Here is a 23,033-nt window from a genome sequence, read left to right on the forward strand (position 1 = left end):
ACTCTATGACATAAATCACAGCAGGATCTTTTTTGATCCACCTCCTAGAGTAATGGAAATAAAAACAAAAATAAACAAATGGGACCTAATGAAACTTAAAAGCTTTTGCACAGCAAGGGAAACCATAAACAAGACGAAAAGACAACCCTCCTAATGGGAGAAAATATTTGCAAACGAATCAACGGACAAAGGATTAATCTCCAAAACATATAAACAGCTCATACAACCCAATCCAAAAATGGGCAGAAGACCTAAATAGACATTTGTCCAAAGAAGACATACAGATGGCCAAGAAGCACATGAAAAGCTGCTCAATATCACTAATTATTAGAGAAGTGCAAGTCAAAAGTACAATGAGGTATCACCTCACACCAGTTAGAATGGGCATCATCAGAAAACCTACAAACAACAAATGCTGGAGAGGGTGTGGAGAAAAGGGATCCCTCTTGTACTGTTGGTGGGAATGTAAACTGATACAGCCACTACAGAGAACAGTATGGAGGTTCCTTAAAAAACTAAAAATAGAATTACCATATGATCCAGCAATCCCACTACTGGGCATATACCCAGAGAAAACCATAATTCAAAAAGACACGTGCACCCCAATGTTCATTGCAGCACTATTTACAATAGCCAGGTCATGGAAGCAACCTAAATGCCCATCGACAGACGAATGGATAAAGAAGATGTGGTACCTATATAAAATGGAATATTACTCAGCCATAAAAATGAACAAAATTGGGTCATTTGTAGAGACATGGATGGATCTAGAGACTGTCATACAGAGTGAAGTAAGTCAGAAAGAGAAAAACAAATATTGTATATTAATGCATATATGTGGAACCTAGAAAAATGGTACAGATGAACCGGTTTTCAGGACAGAAATTGAGACACAGATGTAGAGAACAAACGTATGGACACCAAGGAGGGGAAGCGGCAGTGGTGGGGGGTGGTGGCGGGATGAATTGGGCAATTGGGATTGACATGTATACACTAATGTGTATAAAATTGATGACTGATAAGAACCTGCTGTATATATTAAAAAAAGTGATTAAATGTAAAAAAAAAAAAAAAGAGATCAACCAGTGACCCACACTGAAGGGTTTAGCCAGGCTTTTATTTAAATTCTTGATTCTAGATGACTGTGACTCAATAGGCCAAGATGCCCGCCTCCTTTGTTTCAATTTGGTCCTTAAAATAATTTTTCTCTTAGAATTAGGATCACTTAGGGACCCACTATATTTAAAAGGAGAGTTCTCCTTTTAATGTCTCCCGACATTCACCTTACTAGCTTTGAATTTCTGATTCTTCCTTGGCACCTGCCTCTCTTACTTGTTCTGGTTCAGGGAGGCCATTGGATGAGCTCCATTGTTTAAATGCCAACCTTGTTCCAACCCCCAGATGTGGCACCTGGGTCATTTGGTAAGGATGGCCCTCTCTGGCATGGTTCCAGGATCTTCCACACCTGGAGACTGGCCTCAAGCAGCGCCTCCAAGGCTTGGTCAAGAGGACCCAAGAGATCAGGGAGCCTGCCACTTTAAGTGGAGAGACCAGGCTGCGAATAAGCAGCGCCCCTAGTGGGCCCCAGTGGGAAATCACCTGTGCAGCACTTGGGAGGGACGGAGCCACCCTGACCTCCTGGCCACCCCAGGCATACGGATCCTTATGCTCTGAGGAACTGGGCTTCTAGCTGGCTGGTGAAGACCAACAGTTTGAGATGCTCAGTACACTCCCCATGGAGAAGGCTCCTCTTTTCCCGGAAGCCTTTGCATGGAAACCAGAGGGCTCAGTGTACTTGATAGATGATACCTGTTAGCACCTGGTGTCAGATGTACAGACGGCACCTTGTCTACACAGGCATAGACATGACATGGGACAGCCCAGACACTCATTTCGGTCCAAGCCAGTGCTTTGGAATCACAAAACCAGTCAGAGAGGGCCCAGGAGAGAAGCCAGCAACTGTGATGATCCCCGGCTGTGCTTAGAAGAGAAAAAGATGACCCCAGAGGCCTCATAATGGTCTCCCCCTCTGTGCCTTTACACACGGGCTCAAGGATTGGGGCAGTGACAACATTGCTTGCACCCGAGAAAGCCAAGGTTTCGGCTCATGTTCCCTGAACCTGAAGAAAAACTACCTCGATCAGCCTGTGTTGGTTTACAGAAGAAACGGTGGGAAGGATGGAGAAGATAAATTGTCTGCCTCCCAGCCACCGTGACTCCTATGACCCCGAGGACAGGGAGATGCACGCAAGAATCTCGGAGCTTACTGCTCCATGGGCTGTGAACATTCGCTGGCGACAGAAAGGGGAAGTGTGTCCCTCTGGGAGGAGGGATGCCGGTGGCCTTTAGTAATCTCCAGATTGCAGTTCATAAGCACCACGGTGCTCACACAAACAAACCCAGTGTCAGGGAAGATTTTCCTGGATAGCAGAGCAAAGCTGAAGCCATAGGAGGGTGCCTAAGTCAGCCCTGAACATCAAACTCTGCCTGCCTGCCTGGAGACAGGGGATTAAGTAATTAGGTGATAGTTATAAAGTATGGAAACAATAGGCGGGCCCTGGCATCTGTTAACAATATCAGCTCAACGGCTCCCAAGCCATAACGTCGTTCTGCCTGGGAGGCTCCTGACACCAGCGCCTGCCTCTTTCAGTGCTTCCCTTTCTCTGCTTTTAGGAGTGGTGGAGTGGTTGGGAAACGTGGCTGTTCCTTGGGACAGAGAGGAAAGCCCTTTCTCCATGGTGTTTTGATACCAACACTTCCATCCAAGTGGCTTATGGTCAAATGGATTTGGAAGATGGCTTCCCAAATCCTAGGAGCCGCTCTGATTTCAGGTACTGGAACTGGTGTGTAATCCTACTCCAAATGCCTGGTTATGCTCCTCCCATTAGAGCACCTAGCCTGGGCTAGATCATAAATGCCTCAACTGTGCCAACTCTCGTAGCAAGAATCTTTTTTACTCCTGGCCACCTGGCATGTGTGGGTTAGCTTCATCCATCCATCCATCCATCCATCCATCCATCCATCCATCCATCCAACCATCCATCCAACCATCCATCCATCATCATTCCCTCCAGTCCAATATTTACTAAGGCGCCAACAGTGAGCATTGTACCCTCTCTCCAACAAAAAAAAGAAAAAAAAAACAGTTTTACCCTTTATGAGCTTACAAGGTAGTGGGAGAGTTAGGTATTAGGAAAAAAAAATACATAAATGAATGTAAAATTCCAACGCTGAGAATGCTACAAAAGAAAGGTACTGGTGCCCCAACAGTGTCTGGGCCAAGGCAGCCAGGAAACTTCACGGGGAAGGACCACTGAGTTGAGCCTTGAAGGCTGACAAGGGATGGATGATGCACAGAGGTGAGGCCGGGGCCTTCAAGGGAAGAGACTGCTGGAACTGCAGTGCGGCTGGTGGACTGAGGTGCAGGATGTGAAGAAAAGTGAAGTGCAAGGCGGAGTTGGGGAGGGGGCAGGACGTGTGGACCACGCTATGGGCCGTGGGATTCACTGGAAGAGAATGTGGTCCCCTTGTTTTGAAATGTGTTCTCCAGTGATCACGTCACATGTAATAGGTTGTCCTGAAAGCCAATGCTGACCTACAGACAAGGAAGTACAATTATTTGCAGAGTACTTTCCATGTCCCAGGCTCTGCACTATTTGTTCTCTATACTGTCTCACTTAAAAGGCCACAAGCCAAGGAAGGGGATGTGATTATTAGCTCCATCTTACAGAAAGGAGACTGAGGCTTAGATATTAACTAGAGCACAGATGTGCAGAAGTAAATGATTGGCATGGAATTTGAGTCCAGGTTTGCTTGACTCCAAAGTCTAGATTCTTACCCATTGCCCTTATATTGTCTCCCCATTCATTCATTTAATGAACAACGACCGTATACCTACTATATTTTAGGTACTGTGTTAGGTCTGTTGATTCAAGGATGCATAATATCCTTAGCCTAGGAGGCCCCAACATCCACATCAAGTGGGTGCACTGACCCTCCCAGGGACTAACCCTGTGATCAAGACCTCAGTAACCTCTGCCCCGAGGACCCAAGATAACCTGCCAAAAGCAAGCCAAGCAGATAAAGACAGAGAAAAGTGATTCCTTTCAGGAAGATAAACTTGATCTTTAGGAAGAGCACCCAATTGCCTCAAGGACTTTTAAAGTGCCTTCATTCACAGAAAGATAATAATAAAACTGTGTTGCTCAAGCCACCTGATGCCATTTAAAACAGAGACCACCTCTTGTGGATTCATATGGAAGCTGGCAGTCCCTTGGAAAATAGAAAGAATGCTGTGTTTGGACAGAAGAGGATCTCAGTCTCAGCTCTACCATTTCCTGGCTGAGAGGCTCTGGATGACCGACCACCTGTTCTCTCTGAATCTCAGACCCCTCATCCGTTAAGGAGAAACAGTAACACTGCATTTCTCTCTTTGCTCACCCCCACCCATCCTCCATCCAAACTGTTAGTAAATCTCAGAAGCTCTGTTACAAAATCCATCCCCAACAGATCACTTCTAGATCCACCAGCATCACCCTCATCCGACCACTGTTGTCCTGCCAGGAGTATTTCCATCAGCCTCCTGCGGGTCTTACAGATTCCACCCCAGGTCCTCTGCAAACATTCTTTACATAACAGTCAGAGTGATGGGTCTAAAAACCTGTTCAGATGGTTCCATAGCCTTGCTTAGACTCCTCCAAAGGCCACTGTCATAAGAACACAGTCTTAACGCCTTACCAAGAAAAGTCTTCTGAGACTTCAATCTCGCGGGTTCCCATGCCTCAGAGCCTTTGCAAAAGGACCTTTCCCTCTCAGAAGTTGGCAGGGCTGGCTCCTTATCCAGACCAACCCACCCTCTCCAGGGAAGCTCTCTTCCACTTGGCCTCACCATGTCTGCCACTCTTAGCAAACCACCTGATTTGATCTGCAGAACACCACTGAAGAGCTTTATCACTGACCTCTTTATTTCTTTCTTCCCCCTAAAACTTAAGCTCCATAAGAGACTCTTCTCCCTTGTTCAGCTTTATTTCTAGTGCCTAAAACTTGTTCATAGTAGATGCTCAACAAATATTTGGCAAATGGAAAGTGCATCCTGGCACAGGTTGTTCTGAGGATTAAATAAACCATATATGAACGGAAAAGGCCAGCATAGCACCTGGCCCATGAAAACCCCTATGTAGCCTTTTTAAGCATAGGTGTACCAGGCACAGCCCTAGAGAAAGCTCTTCAATGTAGATGAAGATGCCTGACACGGGAAAAGAAACTCACTGGCTAGAAAACATGAGCCCAAAGTAGTTAATGCTATGTTAAATGTCTATGAAATACCAACTTTATGTCAACCAATCAAAGGCAAGTTACACCAACTCTCTATCTATTTACATAAAATTAGTCATCCTGGGATATCTGAGCCTGTAAAAATGTTTGATAGAACATGGCATGACCTTTAAAAGCATGAGCACCCAGGATGTTGGAGAGTCTTACAAAAAAACAGCCCTACTTTTTGCTTGCTTTCTTAATCACTCCCCAGGTTAAAAATTAATAGCTAGTAATAGTTATTTTTAAAAGAAGGGGGTCAAAAAGACTCCATGGCGGCTGCATTAAACATGTGCTTTCCTTAGCACTTTTCTGTGTTGAAAGTTACTAAAAGTACCAAGCTAACTTTCTGGAAGTTTCTGGGAGGGCAGCTGCCTATAAAGGAATTAAATGTTCCATATCAGAGCTTCTTTTATTAAGATAAAGTAATTCAAGCTCATTAATGTGGTGAGTGAAAATGATTAAACTGAAAATAGAACAACATTAATATTTTCTCCCAAAATAGCAGAAAACCATGATTTCAATGTCAAACTCCTTTTAAAAGCAATCATGGATTTCCTCCTTTGTTTGCTAATTTGGGTGGAAAATGTGATGCTCTTTCTCGATGTGTTCTGATTTAAAACAGGCTAGTTATTTAGGCATTCTCACACACTGGTACATGACCTTAAAAACTGCTTTTAACCAAGACAGGAAGCAATCTTTAGCACTGAAAATGCAGCTGACAAAGAGATCCCTCCATCAGCAAAAACAAAAACCATTCTCAAAAACCACGGCGTTGGCTTAGGGGACTGGAGGGGACAAAGGCCATCCACTGTCCTCTTCATTTCCTTTGCTTTTATTACATTATACAGTGTCACTTTAATTAAGCCATCAAATAAAATTATCAGATCAAGTGGTTTTGATTCCACTGTGGTTTGAACAGGTTTTGTTAAATTAATAAACCATATGTTTCATGTTGTTGGAAGGGAAGTTATTTTTCTCTGTTCACTGTTCCAAAAGTCTTCACAATAGACAGTATTCAGCACTTAATCACCGAAATGCTCTTCCATGTGCCCGGGATGTGTTGCAGAATAACTAAAATGACAGCGCATTAAATCCAAAAGTCTGTCTAAGTTATTTACCGACAAAGGGCAGAGTGGTGAATTGGATGTCCCTCGAACAATCCACCAAGCCTAAATATTGTTTCCATTTACTGGAAACTAAAGCTTTATATTTTTTACAGATGACATCCATTATAAATCTTTCTTCGGCAACAATACAATATTAAGATGACTTTTCCCCCCTTTCTTTTGGTGTCGTATGTGGCGATGCATCTCGTGCTTGTAACTGAATGGCTTGATTCTGTTTCCTCTATTCTAGTATGTCTGATCATCCTGACAGAAGGGCAGGGTGGGGGCACATCAACTCAAGCATCCCCTGCAGTGCTGCTCAATGAACACTAGTCAGTGATCACAGCCAGGGAACAACGGAAGTGGGGCTCAGTCTACAGAGGCTCCACTTATACTTCTGGAGTGGAAGATGAAGAGGTCTTAAGGTGGATTGGTCAGTGAATGGTTACCAAGTTAATAAACGTCTAATTGTTCCTAGGATCTTGTAGTGTCATGGAAAAGCAGAACCAACCAATGGACACTTTCACAGTCAAGGCCGCTGTGAAAATACCTTCAAACAAGCCTAAGATGGGGTTCCACCATCTTAGTTTGAGCCATTCCCTAGAGCAGGGGTCAGTACACTATGGTCCCCAGGCTAAATCTGGACTGCCACCTATTTTTACAAATAAAGTTTTATTAGAAGACATTTTCTATACCTACTTATTTATATATTGTCTATGGCTGCCTTCATGCTACAGTGGCAGAGCTGAGTAGTTGCAACAAGAGATCACATGACCCAATACATGGTCCTTAACCAAAAAAGCTTACTGATGCCTGCCCTATGTAATTAATTAATTTTTCTTTCTTCTGTGACAATAGCCCAATAAATGCACAGCTCTATGCTCAACATCATAGCTCTCTTAGGCACCAAAAGCTTCCAATAATGATCAGATAGAGAATGCCAATCAGACAGGGTTTGTTCTTTTTGAATCACCTGAAGATTACAGAATACCACCCTTCCTTTTCTAATATCTTTTTTGCATAAGCCTGGAGAAGAGAAAGGGACTCCTCTTTTATACTGGATCTTTTCTACTCAGATTTCGAAGGTCAATAATCTAAGCACATCAGGCTGCCTGATGACTGCCAGCATCTGTGGCTGGCTTTCAGCCTTTGGTGCCATGCAATTACCTGAATTTTCTTGGGGAATACAAGGAGGAGCATTTGGTCATATGGACCATGGTTTTATGAAATTTAAAACAAATAGGAACATCATTTAAAAACAAATAGGGACATCATTAGTCATTAGGGAAGTGCAAATCAAAACTACAAAGAGATACTATTTCATACCTAGTAGGATGGCTAAAATAAAAAAGATGTGTAACAAGTGCTGGTGAGGATGTGGAGAAATCAGAACCCTCCGAAAATGCCGATGGGAATGTACACTGGTACAGCTGCTTTGGGAAAAGTCTGGTAGTTCTTAAAAAATGTAAACAAAGAGTTGCCCTATGACTCAGCAATTCTACTCCTAGGTTTATATCCACGAGAAATGAAAACACATGTCCACACAAAAATGTCAACACGAACGTTCATAGCAGCGATATTCATAAGAGCCAGAAACTGGAATCTATCAATTGATAAATGGATATGCAAAATGTGGTCTATCCATACAATGATATCTTATTTGGCCATACAATGGAATGAAATTCAATACATGCTTAAATATGGATGAACCTTGAAAATATGATGCTAAATGAAAGAAGCCAGAGACAAAAAGCCATATATTGTACAATTCCATTTATATGAAATCTCCAGAATAGGCAAATCTGTAGAGACAGAAAGTACGTTCATGGTTGCCTAGAGCTGGGAAAGAAGGAGCGACAAGAGAAAAAGGAGTGACTGCTAGTGAGTATGGAATTTCTTTTGGAGGGTGACAAAGATGTTCTGAAGTAGGTAGTAGTGATGAGTACACACTTTTGTGAACATATAAAACCACTGAGGGGCTTCCCTGGTGGCGCAGTGGTTGAGAGTCCGCCTGCCGATGCAGGGGACACGGGTTTGTGCCCCGGTCCGGGAAGATCCCACAACGCTGCAGAGCGGCTGGGCCTGTGAGCCATGGCCGCTGGGCCTGCGTGTCCGGAGCCTGTGCTCCGCAACGGGAGAGGCCACAAGAGTGAGAGGCCCGCGTACCGCAAAAAAAAAAAAAAAAAAACATTGAAGTATACACTCTAAAAGAATGGACTTTATGGTATGCGAATTAAATCTCAATAAAGTTGTTATTGAAAAAAAAACAAACAGGGATACTATTTATCAATAAAAAGAAATGAGCTACTGATACATGCTACAACATGTATAAATCTTAAAATCCTATGTCAAGTGGAAAATAAAAGCAAATCAGAGGTGGCCTGGAATTGAGGTTAGGAGAAAGAATTGATTGCAGATGGGCATGAAGGAACTTACTGGGAAAGTGTTCTAAAAGTGGATGTGGTGATGGCTGCACAACTATAAGTTTACTGAAAATTATTAAATTGTACATTCACAACAGCTGAACTTTATGGTATGTAAATCAGGCCTTTAAAAATGTTTAAAAAATAGAAAACTATCTTACACTGCTGGCAGAAGTGTAAAGCGGTACATATAGTCATGTTGGGAAACTGTTCGGCAGTGTCTAACCAGATCTGAAAATATGTGTGTCCTCTAGGCTGCAGTCATTTTACTGCTGGGTGCACACCCAACGGAGATATGTCCACATGCTCATTAAAAGCCATGTTCAAGAACTTTCATAATTACCAAAACATGGAAATAATCCATATATTCATGTATATTGAAATGGATAAATAAATTCAGGTGCAGTCATACAATGAAATTCAACCATGAGAAAGAACAAACTACAACTGCGTGTAATAGCATAGATAACTCTCCAAACCAGTGTAAAGCAAAAGAAGCAAGACACAAAAGAGGACTTACCAACTGATTCCATTTATATGAAATTGACCAGGAGGCAAGGCTAAGTCATGGCCACAGTTACCCCTGGGAAAGGATAGTGCCTAAGAGTGAAGAAAAGAAAGTGCTTCTGGGAAGCAAATGATATCAGTTTCTTGATCTGGGTGTTTGTTACTCAAGTATATTCAGTTGGTGAAAATTAATCAAGTTGTGTGCATATTATGTGTGTACTTTTCTGTATGTGACACTCCAAGAGTAGGTTTAAAAAAGAAAGAGGAGTGCATCTACATCTCTCTCTGTGTCTAGAAAGATCACAAAACATTTTAGTAGTCACTCATCTTAAGAGTCAGCAATGGACACACCATATCATTGTAACCTTGTAAAATGAAGAACCAATTCTCTCTATCTAAGGATGGGTCCATGGCTCTGCTCAAATTCAGAGAAAGCCCATTCAGTGTAAGATCGTGGCCACTCTGACAACTTAATGCAATGGAAACCAGTATCCTCTCCAACTTCCTTAGGTAAGAAGGGCTATGCCTCCTCTCTGCACAACTGATATATCATGTGTTCAGTCCACTTATTAGGAAAGAACTTTGTAATTGTCGTAACGTCAGCAATTCTGAGGTACCAGATATTATGCTCACTCGTGATATAAATCCCTCATCCGGGACTTCCCTGGTGGCGCAGTGGTTAAGAATCCGCCTGCCACTGCAGGGGACACGGATTCGATCTCTGGTCTGGGAAGGTCCCACATGCCGCGGAGCATCTAAGCCCGTGCGCCACAACTACTGAAGCCCGCGCACCTAGAGCCTGTGAGCCACAACTACTGAACCCACGTGCCACAACGACTGAAGCCTGTGAGCTGCAACAAGAGAAGCCACCGCAATGAGAAGCCCGCGCGCTGCAACGAAGAGTAGCCCCCGCTCGCCACAGCAACGAAGACCCAATGCAGCCAAAAATAAATTAAAAAAAAAAAGAGGCCATGTGATGTCTGGTGGGGGTGGAGAGCTGGAGGGAGACTTCTTGGCTGGTATGGAAGTTAGTAAGAAAGCTGCAGATTGGGGTGTTGGGAGCAAGTCTGAGGTCCTGATGTTTGAGCTCAGAGACAAACACCTGATCACGGCAGGGAAACAGTTAAAAAGTAAGACACCAAAAAGCTTTAAGACATCAACTAGTTAGGGTTGATGCTACAAGGTTAAATTACAGAGAGAAGGACTAACTAATATGTTACTAGTCAAAAGGGCGATTCTGAAAGTATCTAACTGAAGTTATTCCCACAAATGCTTCTATTTATCATCCAGACAAGCCACTTTTAGCGCAGAAACATGCTTTTAGCGGCATGTTCCAATTCTTGGCTGGTTCTGAACACCTTTTCATTTAAAGTAATTTACGATAAGGAATCTTCCTCTGTGCAAGGGCACTTAATCCAAATGTACCTTTAGAGGCTTCTGTCCCCAGTGGGTTTTCTAAGAAGTCTGTCATGTCGTGGTTCCAGGCATCACGGACGGCAGACTTGGACACCACCCTGTCGTTCAGGCCCTGCTGTGGCCGAAAGTTATTTCTCAGATACTCCACTGACTTGACGTGGTCTTGCTGCTCCGTGGTGAAGATGGAATAAAAAGCCTCGAGCTGAACAGAGAACCAGAGAGAAGGAGAAAAAAGAACATCGGTTAGAAAGCTATGGGGTCCAAAGCCAATAGGGGCGACAAGAACACAAGATGGCAGGAAGTGCCCGACAAAGCCGTGTGGGACAAACCCAGCAGGACACAGGCTTCCTGCTGGAATCACTGCCAATGGGCCTATCTGGCTGCAGTTTCTGTCCTGCCAACTAACCAGGAAAACACTTCATTTGCAGGTATATAGAACTTGCGCAGTTTGTGTCTCAGACAAGAGGCCCAGTCTTTCTGCAGCAGCCTCACCGCCCCTCCGGCCCCCAGCAAGATCTTCAGTATTACAGGAAGCAGCATAGAGTTATAGTGAAACTGGCAGGTGCTAGAGCCAGACTTCTTGGGTGGGAATCCTGACTCCATGGCTCAAGTGCTCTGTGACGCTGAGAAAGTTGCTTAACTTCTCTGAGCCTCAATTCTTCCTTAATAAAATGGTGAGAATTACAGCAGCATCGACCCGATAGGGTTTGGGTCAGCATTAAATGAGATCCTCCATGTACAGTGTTTAAAACAGTTCCTAAAGCATAAGAGCTCAGTACATATTTGCAATTCAATTCTTACTAAGCATCTTCCTGCGCACTAGGGGTCCCGTTCAGCAGCTGCTGTCACCAAGTTGCCAGACCCACGGCGTGCAGGTTAAACTGCCCAAGGTCAACATTTACCAGATGGGCAATCAGAGCCAAAGTATTCAAGCTTTCGGTGACTCAAGTTTCCTCATCTGTGAAACAGATACAATACTAGTACTGCCTATCTTAAGGTTGTTGAAAAGATTAAAATCTATGTGGCAGCCAGTAGTAAGCCCTTAGTAAAGATTAGCTGCTATCATCATTATTATAATAATATTATTATATGTTATTATTATATATTATATAATATATATATAATTATATATAATATTATTAGGAAACATTTCCCATAAGACTACTGTCCAAACTTTTATGGAAAAGCAAAGAAAAAAAATCAGCACTCCAAGATCATATTTTTATTATCAAAAAGGAGTCTTTGCAGCCTTCAACATTCTGCTTACTGGGGGGAAAAAAAAGGGTCATTCTATTATATAAGAGGAATGGAGCAGGGACCGAGTGACGGCAATTTGTTCTCAGTGGACCACAAAGTTATTCTTGTCACCAAAGAAATGGAGGGTAACGTAAAATGCCCAGCCACCAAAAATACCAACTCCTTGGGCTGGGGGAAGAAAATGAAATAAAGAAGAGAGAAATGGAACTTTTTCTGGCCCATCTGGTTCCTTGAATGCCAAATCAGAAGGCTTTCTGCAGGAGAGAATTACAAGGTGGGATGGTGTTAGAAAAACACTTCCCAAGCAGGCGTGGAGTGGCTGCCCTAAACTTCTGGGATCAGGAGGTGGCTAACGCCAACGGATAAGATAACAAGAGAATTAAGACCTGGATTTCTGGATGGGGGTCTTGAAGCCTGGAACTAACCCCAGTGTTTCTCGAACAGCCTCAGAGAATGACACAGAGAATGACCTGCTTCCAGTCTGACACGCCCTCTCTTTGCATGAGAAGGCAATGAATTTACATAGCCAAGAAAAATCACTTAAGTATATGAATTCACTTATCATTCCACCTCCCCTCCAATTCTCCTGCACATGGAAAGTGATAATAAACCATGAAGCCTTTTCTGCTTTTTCATCAAGGTAATAGAAGCAGGGTGGTCTCTCAACCAGCCTGAATGCAAAGGTAGCCCGTTATTCCCCTATTATTCTAATTTTCTACAATTCATGTAACTTCTAACAACTCACATCGTTGCTATTTAGAATTTGCCTTTCTTCCCATTCTTCCTTCTGATGTTCCCTGTTTATTTATAATGAAGGGAGAAAGGCAATAAAAGCAGAAAAACTAAGAAAACTGGGCTGTTTACTCTGTGCAAAGGTGACCCACTCAGATGAAAATAATTGGAGGTGCTGACAGGAAAAATCAACTCAACCTAGCAAGGTGTACTCACTGGATAGGACTACCAAAATCAGAACTGAATGCCTCCAAAAATGAGAGAACATTTCAAGACTTCCTCAGAGAAAAGAACTTCTTAAAACTACATGAAAGGGATTAACAAAGACTCTCTGGAGACAGTCTAGGGAAAGACCAACCAAAATGATTAAAGGGATGGAGGGTAAATCCTGTGTGGAAAGGTTAAAGGAAGTGGAATTGTTTATTAGTGTGAAGAAAAGGCAAGTAAGGAGTAATTTGATTAAAGGCCCTTGTATGTGAAAGATGCTGACCAGCTCTTCTCCATGTCCAAAGAAGGCCAAATAAGAGGAAACTGGTTAAAATTAAAGCCTTAGAGATGTGAGTTGAATAGAGGGAGGAATTCCTTCACTTTCAGGGTGATTTTTTTAGAAAAATGGACTGGGCTGCCACACATAGCAAGTAAGATCAGAAATTTTCTGGAAGAGACTAGCCATCTGTCCTGAAATACTTTCATCTCTGAGATGCCAGGAAAGGATGGCCTGGGAGACCCTCAGCAATGTGACTCGAAGGTTTGTTTATTCTCTCAAATACTTGCTTCCTTCACAGCTAGCATTTAGTTCTCCTACAAAGTTTATTTCTGATCCTCAGGAAAGAATTAGTCATATAAATGTAAAAAGAGGTAGGTTCTGAATTTAACACAAAAATGCTTTCGCTTAAATTACTCCTACAGCTTAATGACACGCTATGGCTGAAAAGCTCATTCACATCCTTGTCATTAACTCAACTTGCCCGAAGATTTCAAAGGAAGTATGTGATGGTTCTGACAGTGAACTGATGACCTGGGCTATATTGTACTGTCCCCTGGATCACAGCTTCCGTTGACAGTCTCATAAAAGAGGAAAAAGGAGGACAAGCTTAGTAGACTCATCAAACGTCCTTTGGTAGGCTGGCAGCATTTACTAAAACTCTGTCATTCCTCTGAATTGAATGAAAATTGCCAGTGGCCTCTCCTATTGGTAACTGGCATGCTTGGCCATTGAGTGGAAACTTCCATGATCCCCGGATTGGCAAGGGGAGCCTATATACTTTTCACTTTGGCAGGTGATCAGCAATCATCTGGGCCAGAGGTTGTCCCTTGGTCCTTACCCTTGCCTCGAGACCCCAACTCGCCAAAGGTGAATCTGGCCACCACCCGGACGTCCACTTTGCTGGATTCCGTGGGATGCCATTTACAGAGCAGATGACATAGGAAGGTGCCTCTGACAGCGGTGCCACATGGCAGCCCCGTGTAACGCTAGAGTCATAGACCAAACTTCAAAGCTGTGTCTCTCTGGCCTCTGACGGGGCCACACTTTTGGTGTGTAATCTCTTTGACTCTTCTAGATCTAGTTAATATCCACACAGTGAACCTTCAAAAATGTACATGAGATCACAGCACACACCTCTGTTTAATACCTTTCAACAGCCTCCCATTCTTACCGTGGAGTCCTAATGTTTTGGCCTGTGCCTTATTCTCCAAATGCAAAACGCTTCCACTAACTACCTGGGTTACAAACTCTGTTTTTTAAACTCTACTTGCTAAATGTGTGACATCAGTCAAAGTATTTACTGTTTCTGTGCTTTGGTTTTCTTACATGTATAATGGAGCTAACATCATTACCCACTTCACATGGTTTTGGTCACTACTATTGACTGAGCTACTACAGATGAAGTGTTTGGAATAATTCCTGATGCACCAAAGGTGCCCAATAAGTATTACTGTCATTACTGTTGTTATTGTTATTATTTTATGAGGAATGTGGTAACTATGATTGCGTGCTAAGCTTACAACTACAAGAAGCTCTGCGGCTTCGCCTTCCTTTTCTTCTTTATAATATATATGCATATTTACAATGTACAGTATACATATATAATGTGTCTATGTATCTGTATAAGGCATATTGCACCTTACAGTGTCTATTTATCAAACCCATTATGGGCCAGGTACAAGCACTTCATAAACATTGTTTTGGTTTCTAACTTGTTCTCAGCTCAAAATAATAACATTAAAGTAACACTGTTAATAATAATATTATTATAGCACTAACACTACCAACTAATATTTACTGAGCATTGATTATGCACAAGGCAAGGTGCCAAGAACGTTATAGGCTTTCTCTTACTTAATCCTCATAGAAATCCGGTAACGCTGGTGGTATTATTCTTATTCTTATTGACTGACAAGGAACTTGGGCTGAGGGACATTAAGTCACTTGCCCAAGATCACACAGGAACTGAGAGGTAAAGTGAGGATTAGAAGCCTGGGTCTGTGTGACTCTGTTTTGCATGCTTTCAGTCACTTCACGCCACATGCGTAACAGGCCCTCAGCATTATTCACTGAAAGAGCAACACTGTAGCAGAAAAACTGAATCTGATGATAGTAGAAGTCCCAAAACAATTCCTTTTAGCTGACCTCCAAAGTCCCTAGCATGCAGGACACCCATTACTGCCATTTCACTACTGGTGATATAAACTTGCTTGCATTTTTCCGCACTCTGGAAAGAAACAGCCTATGGCCCAACACAGGAAGAACTGGGAACCATAAACAAGATGGCAGGTGTGAGGAGAAAATGGAATCTACCTCCCAAAACCAGCACTTTTCTTCATCTTATTCTTTTCCAGGGGCAGGTAATAAACACACTTGGATTTATCTTTACTTTAATATAACTAATGAAGTCTTCATCATTTAGTGAAAATTAATGAAAGTTTTTATTTCTATAATATTTAATTGGCTTTTTAACTTTTGAAGTGAACATGTAAAATGTTTCTTTTTTTTATCCCTGCTTGGGGAGCTGTAATTGCATTTTAACTGGTGCTGTTTCAAGAACAGTTTTAACCTTGAATTGCAAATGTGTTGGCTGGAAGTGTATATAAATCATTTCAACTTAGTTTTTATTGTAAAAATATTACAGAGAATAATTAGTTTTTAATCTGTCAGTTTGAATCAAAGGAAAGTTGAAATCTACTCATGCCGTTTGTGTGTAGCAAGAGCTCTGGTCCATAAGATGTGGGAAGGAGACCATCATGGCTGAAGGGGGAAATGAGAGAATATCAAAAGTAATATAATTATGAACCCTTAAAAGGCTGATGTGCACAATATTTGATAGGATGGATATAGAATGGCAATTAAACAAAACCAGAGTCCATTATATGAATAATAATAAACTCCAGGGTAAACATTAAGGACTGTAAAGTCACACCTAAGGTCATGGACATGAGTTTCGTCATACATTTGAGACATGATGGGTCAGGCCTTGTTTGGTTGCCTCATTAGTAAACAAGCTAATAATGAGGGAATATCAAATTCCCAATAGCCTGGAGCATCCAAAGTTTTACTTATTGAACCATGGCTGCAAAAATAAAATCTGAGACTAGCTAGCTAACTACAGGCTGTGCCCTCCCCCTGTAGCTACAGACAGATTTGCATGAAGGCAATTAAAGAAAGGCCTTCTACAGAAAGAAGAGGATTTAAACATAATTAACAATGAAAGCTACCTGTTATGGATTAAAAATGGCATCTTCACCCACCATTTAAAAAAACTGCCTTTATTCAAATCACTGCTTATTATGTAGTGTTGCAGTAGAAACTTTCTCAATTAAGTGATTCATTAATTGTTAAGGCCTTGAGATAAATGTGAGAAATGTGGCCAGCCCTACATGGTGAAATGATAATATTTTGGATACATGAGGTTAAATAAAACATATTATTAAAATTAATTTCACCTGTTTCTCTTTACATGCTTTAATGTGGCTACCAGAAAATTTAAAACGATGGATGTGGCTTGCTTAGTTGCTACTAGACAGTGCTGCCCTAGTGGCTTTGGCAACAACAAAAAAAAGCAACAACAAAGAAACCCACCTGGTATCTCCTGAACACTTCCTATGGTGCCAGGCACTAGTCTAAGCATTCTACACACATTCCATCATTTAATCTCTATGATAACTACATAAAGTAGGTATTGTTATCATTGCCATTTTACAGATGAAAGCTGAGACATAGCAGAGTAGTTGAGTAATCTGGATGAAGAAGGTAGCCAAGAATGGAACATTTTGGCTCCATATGGAACGTAGTCTTAATTCAAAAGAGTTGCTCTACTCTTTATGAAAGAGACAACAATGGTTAAAAAAAAGGCATGCACCTTAAAGATCCCACACAAAATATATTAGAACCAATACATGAATTCAGAAAAGTACTAGGATACAAGATTAATATACAGAAATATGTGGCATTTCTTTACACTAACAATGAAATACCAGAAAGAAAAAAGAATCTCTTTCAAAACAGCCTCAAAGTAACATAAAATACCTAGGAATAAACCTAACCAAGAAGGTGAAAGACCTATATGCTGAGAACTATAAGACACTGAGAAAGAAAAGTGAAGATGATCCAAAGAAATGAAAAGATATCCCATGCTCTTCGATTGGAAGAAGTAATGTTGTTAAAATGGCCATATTACCCAAAGCAATCTACAGATTTAATGTGATCCGTATCAAATTATCCATGACATTTTTCATAGAACTAGAACAAATAATCCTAAAATTTACATGGAACTACACATGAACATGAATTGCCAAAGCAATCCTGAGGAAAAAGAGCAAAACTGGAGGCATAACCCTCCCAGACCTCAGACAATATTACAAAGCTACAGTAATCACAACAGTGTGGTACTGGCACAAAAACAGATGTATGGATCAATGGAACAGAATAGAGAGCCCAGAAATAAACCCACACACCTATGGTCAATTAATCTACAACCAAGGCAGCAAAAATGTACAATGGGGAAAAGACAGTCTCTTTTGCAAGTGGTGTTGGGAAAGCTGGTCAGCTGCATGTAAATCAATGAAGTTAAAACACACCCTCACACCATACACAAAAATAAACTCAAAATGGTTTAAAGACCTAAATATAAGACATGACACCATAAAACTCCTGGAAGGGAAAACAGGCAAAGCATTTTCAGACATAAATTGTAGCAATGTTTTCTTAGATCAGTTTCCCAAGGCAAAAGCAATAAAAGCAAAAATAAACAAATGGAACCAAATCAAACTAAAAAGTTTTTGCTCAGCAAAGGAAGCCATCAACAAAACAAAAAGACAACCTACAGAATGGTAGAAAATATTTGCAATTGATGCACCTGACAACGGGTTAATTTCCAAAATATACAAACAGCTCATACAACTCAATATCAAAAAAACAAACAACCCAATCAAAAAATGGGCAGAAGACCCAAATATACATTTCTCCAATGAAGACATACAGATAGCCAACAGGCACATGAAAAGATGCTCAACATCGCTAATTATTAGAGAAATGCAAATTTAAACCACAATGAGGTATCACCTCACACTGGTCAGAATGGCTATCATCAAAAAGTCTACAAATAACAAATGCTGGAGAGGGTGTGGAGAAAAGGGAACCCTTCTACACTGTTGGTGGGAATGTAAATCGGTGCAGCCACTATGAAAAAGAGTATGGAGGTTCCTTAAAAAACTAAAAATAGAGCTACTATATGATCCAGCAATCCCAGTCCTGGGCATATATCTAGAAAAGACAAAAACTGTAATTTGAAAAGATACATGCACCCCAATGTTCAAAGTAGCACTATTTACAATAGCCAAGACTTGGAAGCAAACCAAATGCCCATCAATAGAAGACTGGTTTAAGAAGATGTGCCACACACACACACATATACACGATGAAATATTACACAGCCATGCAACAACATGGAGTGACCTAGAGATTATCATACTAAGTGAAGTAAGTCAGATAGAAAAAGACAATTATTATATGATGCGACTTATATGTGGAATCTAAAAAATAATACAGATGAGTATATATACAAAGCAGAAACAGACTCACAGATGTAGAAAACAAACTTATGGTTGCCAAAGAGGAAAGAGAGGTGGGAGAAGGATAAATTAGGAGCATGGGATTAACATATACAAACTACTATACATAAAATAGATAAGCAATAAGGATTTACTGTATAACACAGAGAATAATATTCAGTATCTTATAATAACCTACAATGGAAAATAATCTGAGAAAAATATATAACTGAATCACTTTGCTGTACACCAGAAACTAACACAATATTGTAAATCAACTATAAACTTCAAAAAAAAGTCATGCAAATAAAGCAAGTAAACTAGCCTTTTTGATATTTATTTCCTTTTTGATAGCACCTCCAAGAGGCACTTAAATAAAACTCATGCTAGGGAAAATTATAGGCAGTGTCATATTTAAAACTACGGAAGCCAACAGTCCTGGAAAGGGAAGGCTGGGATAGTGCCCAATGGCCAAAGCGCTACCATCTGAGAGCCACTGTTCTAGAATAAAACACATCCAAGTACACCAGACTAAAAACCATCATGTTCCCTGACTGATCATGAATGCAAGGCAGGCAACCGTCTCAGTGTGCTAGTCCTGCTCCTTTGACCTCCTACAGCAGGACTGGGGGTGCCGCCATTTTGTTTGGGTGACAAAATCATGGCATGATTCTTGCCTGATATTTATGGTCAATGTTTTATTGGAGCCACACAGCCATGCTGTCTGCTGACCAACCAAGCCAATGGAATGGTGTGATTCCATTAGCAACACCGTATTCAGATCTAGATCATCACAGAAGCCGGAGTCAGCGCTCACTAGCCGCGGGGCTGGTTTGAATGCCCAAGGAGGCCCACAAAAGAGGGAAAATACAGAGTTGCTCATATTTACTCAGGAAGACTTGAAAGAAATCCACATCATACTGGTCAACAGTCTGTGCTCAGCACTGCATTTTAGGGTGAACCTGCCCTCCTTCTCACTGCTGACAGGTACCCACACGGTGTAAGGGAAGAGAAGAACCTTTGGAGAAAAAGAAGGATGAAGGACTAGGAATGTTTTCTTTCTCACAGAAGCAGACATGGAATTGTGTCTTCTTGGCTTCTCTGAATTGGCCGTTTGCCCTTCTGAAATGAACATTCTGTGCTAACTTCAGAAAGCATGTTGGCAGGGTCAGGGTGGGAGGTCTGAACCAATAATACTTGGGTGGTTCATGCTTTCCTGTCTGAGGGCTGACACAGCTGTGACCTCCACTCAGCCCACCAGCAAGTAACCGGTTTGGCCACATGAAAATGAGCTGTTTCGTCCCTTTGGGAGACAGAAAAGGATACATGAAGCTGTGCCTGATACAAGTGAAGTATTATCTAAGATGGTTTAGAGTAAAGAAACTGGGGAGCCACTATGATTAATTTATTTCTTCACTCTTTTCTTGAAACAATAGTACCTACAGAGAGGTCATACGTTGGAAGTCGTGGAGAAAAACTCTTCCATTATTTCTCTCTGAGTGTATGGGTGGCAGAGTAGAAGCATAAAAAGATGTTAACAAAGCACTTTCGAATATATCCAGTTCCCGAATGTCAAAACGCCTCTAACTGACAAATACTTGACAAGACATCCAAGCCTAAAAATCTGCCTTTTGTTTAGGCCCACTAAACTGCCTTAAAACCCAGTATGTGTTAATGCTTCTCTTCCCTCCCCCAGCCCCAACTAAACAATTACCCCTCTATGTCTCCCCTTCACAGGGCCTCCTAAAAAAAAAAAAGCCAAACTTGAATTTTTTAACCTCATTATCTCAAGCTTTTATATCTTTGAGGACAAAAGCATTCATCTTCATCGACAAAAAGGATCCCTTTTCAAAGTCCTGCCCCTGCCCCCCTCCCCGAACCTTGAGGATATAAATATTTGGGCTGCAATTTTCTTTTATTTTAATGAAACAAGGCTGGCTTCACCATTAGGAAGCAAACTTGTTTCATATTTCTTTATCTCCTTAAGGCCAGCAGATCCTGTTCCGCAGCCATAATGCTAGTCCTTCTTTTTTCATCACGATGGAATCAAAAGGAAAAAAAGCTCAAGGTAAAATGTCTGCCAGCTGCAGGGAGGCCAAATGAATCTATTTCCCCTGGTCCCACACTACCTACACCTTTGTTGGTGGGCTCTCTCTCCTGCACAGAGCTCCTTCTAGATAACCTGCTCCACTTACCGCCCCCAGAGTGGCGACACCAATGTGTCAGGACATGGCCAGCACCTCTGCTGATTTATTAAAAAATGGACAACTGACCCAAGGCCAGCCAGTGTGCTGTTGGCTAATGTCTATTCGGATCTATCTTCCTGAACAGCTGACTCCAGACCCAGACCACTGTCAGTTGGTAGCTGGCCCTTGAGTTGAAAGGTTAACTGGTACTAGAGTAACCATATTGGGCTCCAATCCCCTCCAAAGAAAACCACACTCAAACTGGGAGAGAAAAGGAACCAGAAGTTTGCAAAAGTACAGATTCACAAAGCCGTGGTAGAAGCTCCAAGATGTGAGAGAGGCCCCTAAGAGACAGAAAGTAAAGTTTGTGCCTCACTTACTAGTTACAGTCCTGGTCATGATGACTTCAGCTCAGGATGACCCTACTATGGTTTCTTTCAAATATTTCCCCTACTGAAGCTACTTTAAGTGGGTTTCTGTTTCTGACACCCCAAACAGCCCTGGCCAGGACATCATCCAATCCTATTTCCCCCACTCCCTTTTCTATATTCTCTGCCCTTGTTAGGAAAATCTTTGGACTATTCCCCAAGCCAGCCAGGTTCATAATCTTGTTGCCTGTGTCCTCTTCAGTTATATTACTGACATTTTTCACATAATTCCAAAACGTCCACTTTCCCTCTACATCAGCCTTACCCCTAGCTGTCCAATGCTGGGGAGGCATTTCCATGGATGGGTCTGATAGGAATGTTCCATTTTTTAGACAGTCCAGGTCAATGGCTCAAATCCACTTCCTTAGAAATCCTACCCGTTGTTCTTGGCTCTGTTTTCTGAAATTATGGAGGAGAAATCTACTCTCCTTCTACCTCCGTGTAGGCTGCATTTTTGATGACTGACATATCCTCTCTATTTCCCCTTCCATCTATGATTCCTCATGAGGTGATGTCAAAGCCCTTCATCCCCTGGTGGATCCTCTTCCGCTGACATTGCCCCCAACCTCATCCCCATTTCACCAAATTCTTACCCACAGTTACGTGCTCAGCCTAAACCCACCTCCCTATGACATCTGCCAGGCCACACTCAGAGAGAAGCAGCTCCATGTAGGGGTCGGCAGCATGGGTTTGGAATCAGACAAACCCGGGCTTGGTTTCTGGCTTCAACCTTCATTGACCATGAATCTTTGGGCATGTTATGCAATCTGTCCCTGCCACGATGTTCTTATGTGTTCCGTCTTTGTGCAACATACCCAATTCTCAATGTTGTTTTGTAACTAAGTCGATGAGAGCTTATTACACAAAAAGAGCTCAATCAATGGTATTTTTTCTTTCATTTCTTCAGGTATACAAATTTCTCTTTTCTGAATTTAGGGGAGGTTTAGCAGCTCCAAGCGTGATCTTTGGGATCAGACACCATGGCTGGGTAATGGTTGTGTGACCTTGGGCAAGTCACTACACTTCTGCTGTCTCTCCTCTATAACACGGGGGTACAAATAGCACCTACCTCATAGGACTGTTGTTCATGAAGATTAAGTGAGTTAACACATATAAAGAGCTGAAAAGAGTTCCTGGCACAGAGTCATCACAGAGGGTAGCTACTATCTCCTCAAGATTGAATACTTACAAGATATCTGATTTCATGCCTGCAGTTCTCCTCAGCTAGTTAATTTGTGGCTCAGCAACCATGTTTTATATTTTATAATTCTTGGGTGCAAAAACATGTTACTTGGAAAAAACGAAAAGAATCAATGAGAAGCAAAGGATGCCAAAAAAAAAATCCTTATATAATCCTGATATAGTCTAGCAATGTTAGATAGTTAAGTCAACTCAAAACAAGTAAAAACAGAGGCCCTTTGGGGGCCAAATAGCTACCTGATGATAAGAGATGGGGACAGGCGTCCGGAAGACTATCCACTCCACAATTTCGCTACACGGTGGGGTAGTCAAAGAACCTGTGTACCGGTAATAGCTGCCCAGGGATGCAGGCAGGAGGTCCCGGAGGACGAAAGGATCCAGAAAGGTCTCCTTCTCTGTTTGGGGGAAGAGGGA

General features: G+C 41.8%; 1 protein-coding gene across 4 annotated transcripts in view; it reads right to left on the reverse strand.

Annotated features, from left to right (window-relative positions):
• Nucleotides 1–23,033, reverse strand: part of PTPRG (protein tyrosine phosphatase receptor type G) — a 749,834-nt gene that overhangs the window by 131,597 nt on the left and 595,204 nt on the right. For all 4 annotated transcript variants that reach the window (XM_081245085.1, XM_081245083.1, XM_081245084.1 and 1 more), the window contains exons 7-8: nucleotides 22,857–23,014; nucleotides 10,778–10,970 (exon numbers count right to left, since the gene is read on the reverse strand). In XM_081245085.1, coding sequence (XP_081101211.1) covers nucleotides 10,778–10,970; nucleotides 22,857–23,014 — 351 coding nt within the window. The remainder of the gene's footprint in view (nucleotides 1–10,777; nucleotides 10,971–22,856; nucleotides 23,015–23,033) is intronic.

Source organism: Mesoplodon bidens, assembly GCF_964165515.1.
Source record: "Mesoplodon bidens genome assembly, chromosome: 10".
NCBI lineage: Eukaryota > Metazoa > Chordata > Mammalia > Artiodactyla > Ziphiidae > Mesoplodon > Mesoplodon bidens.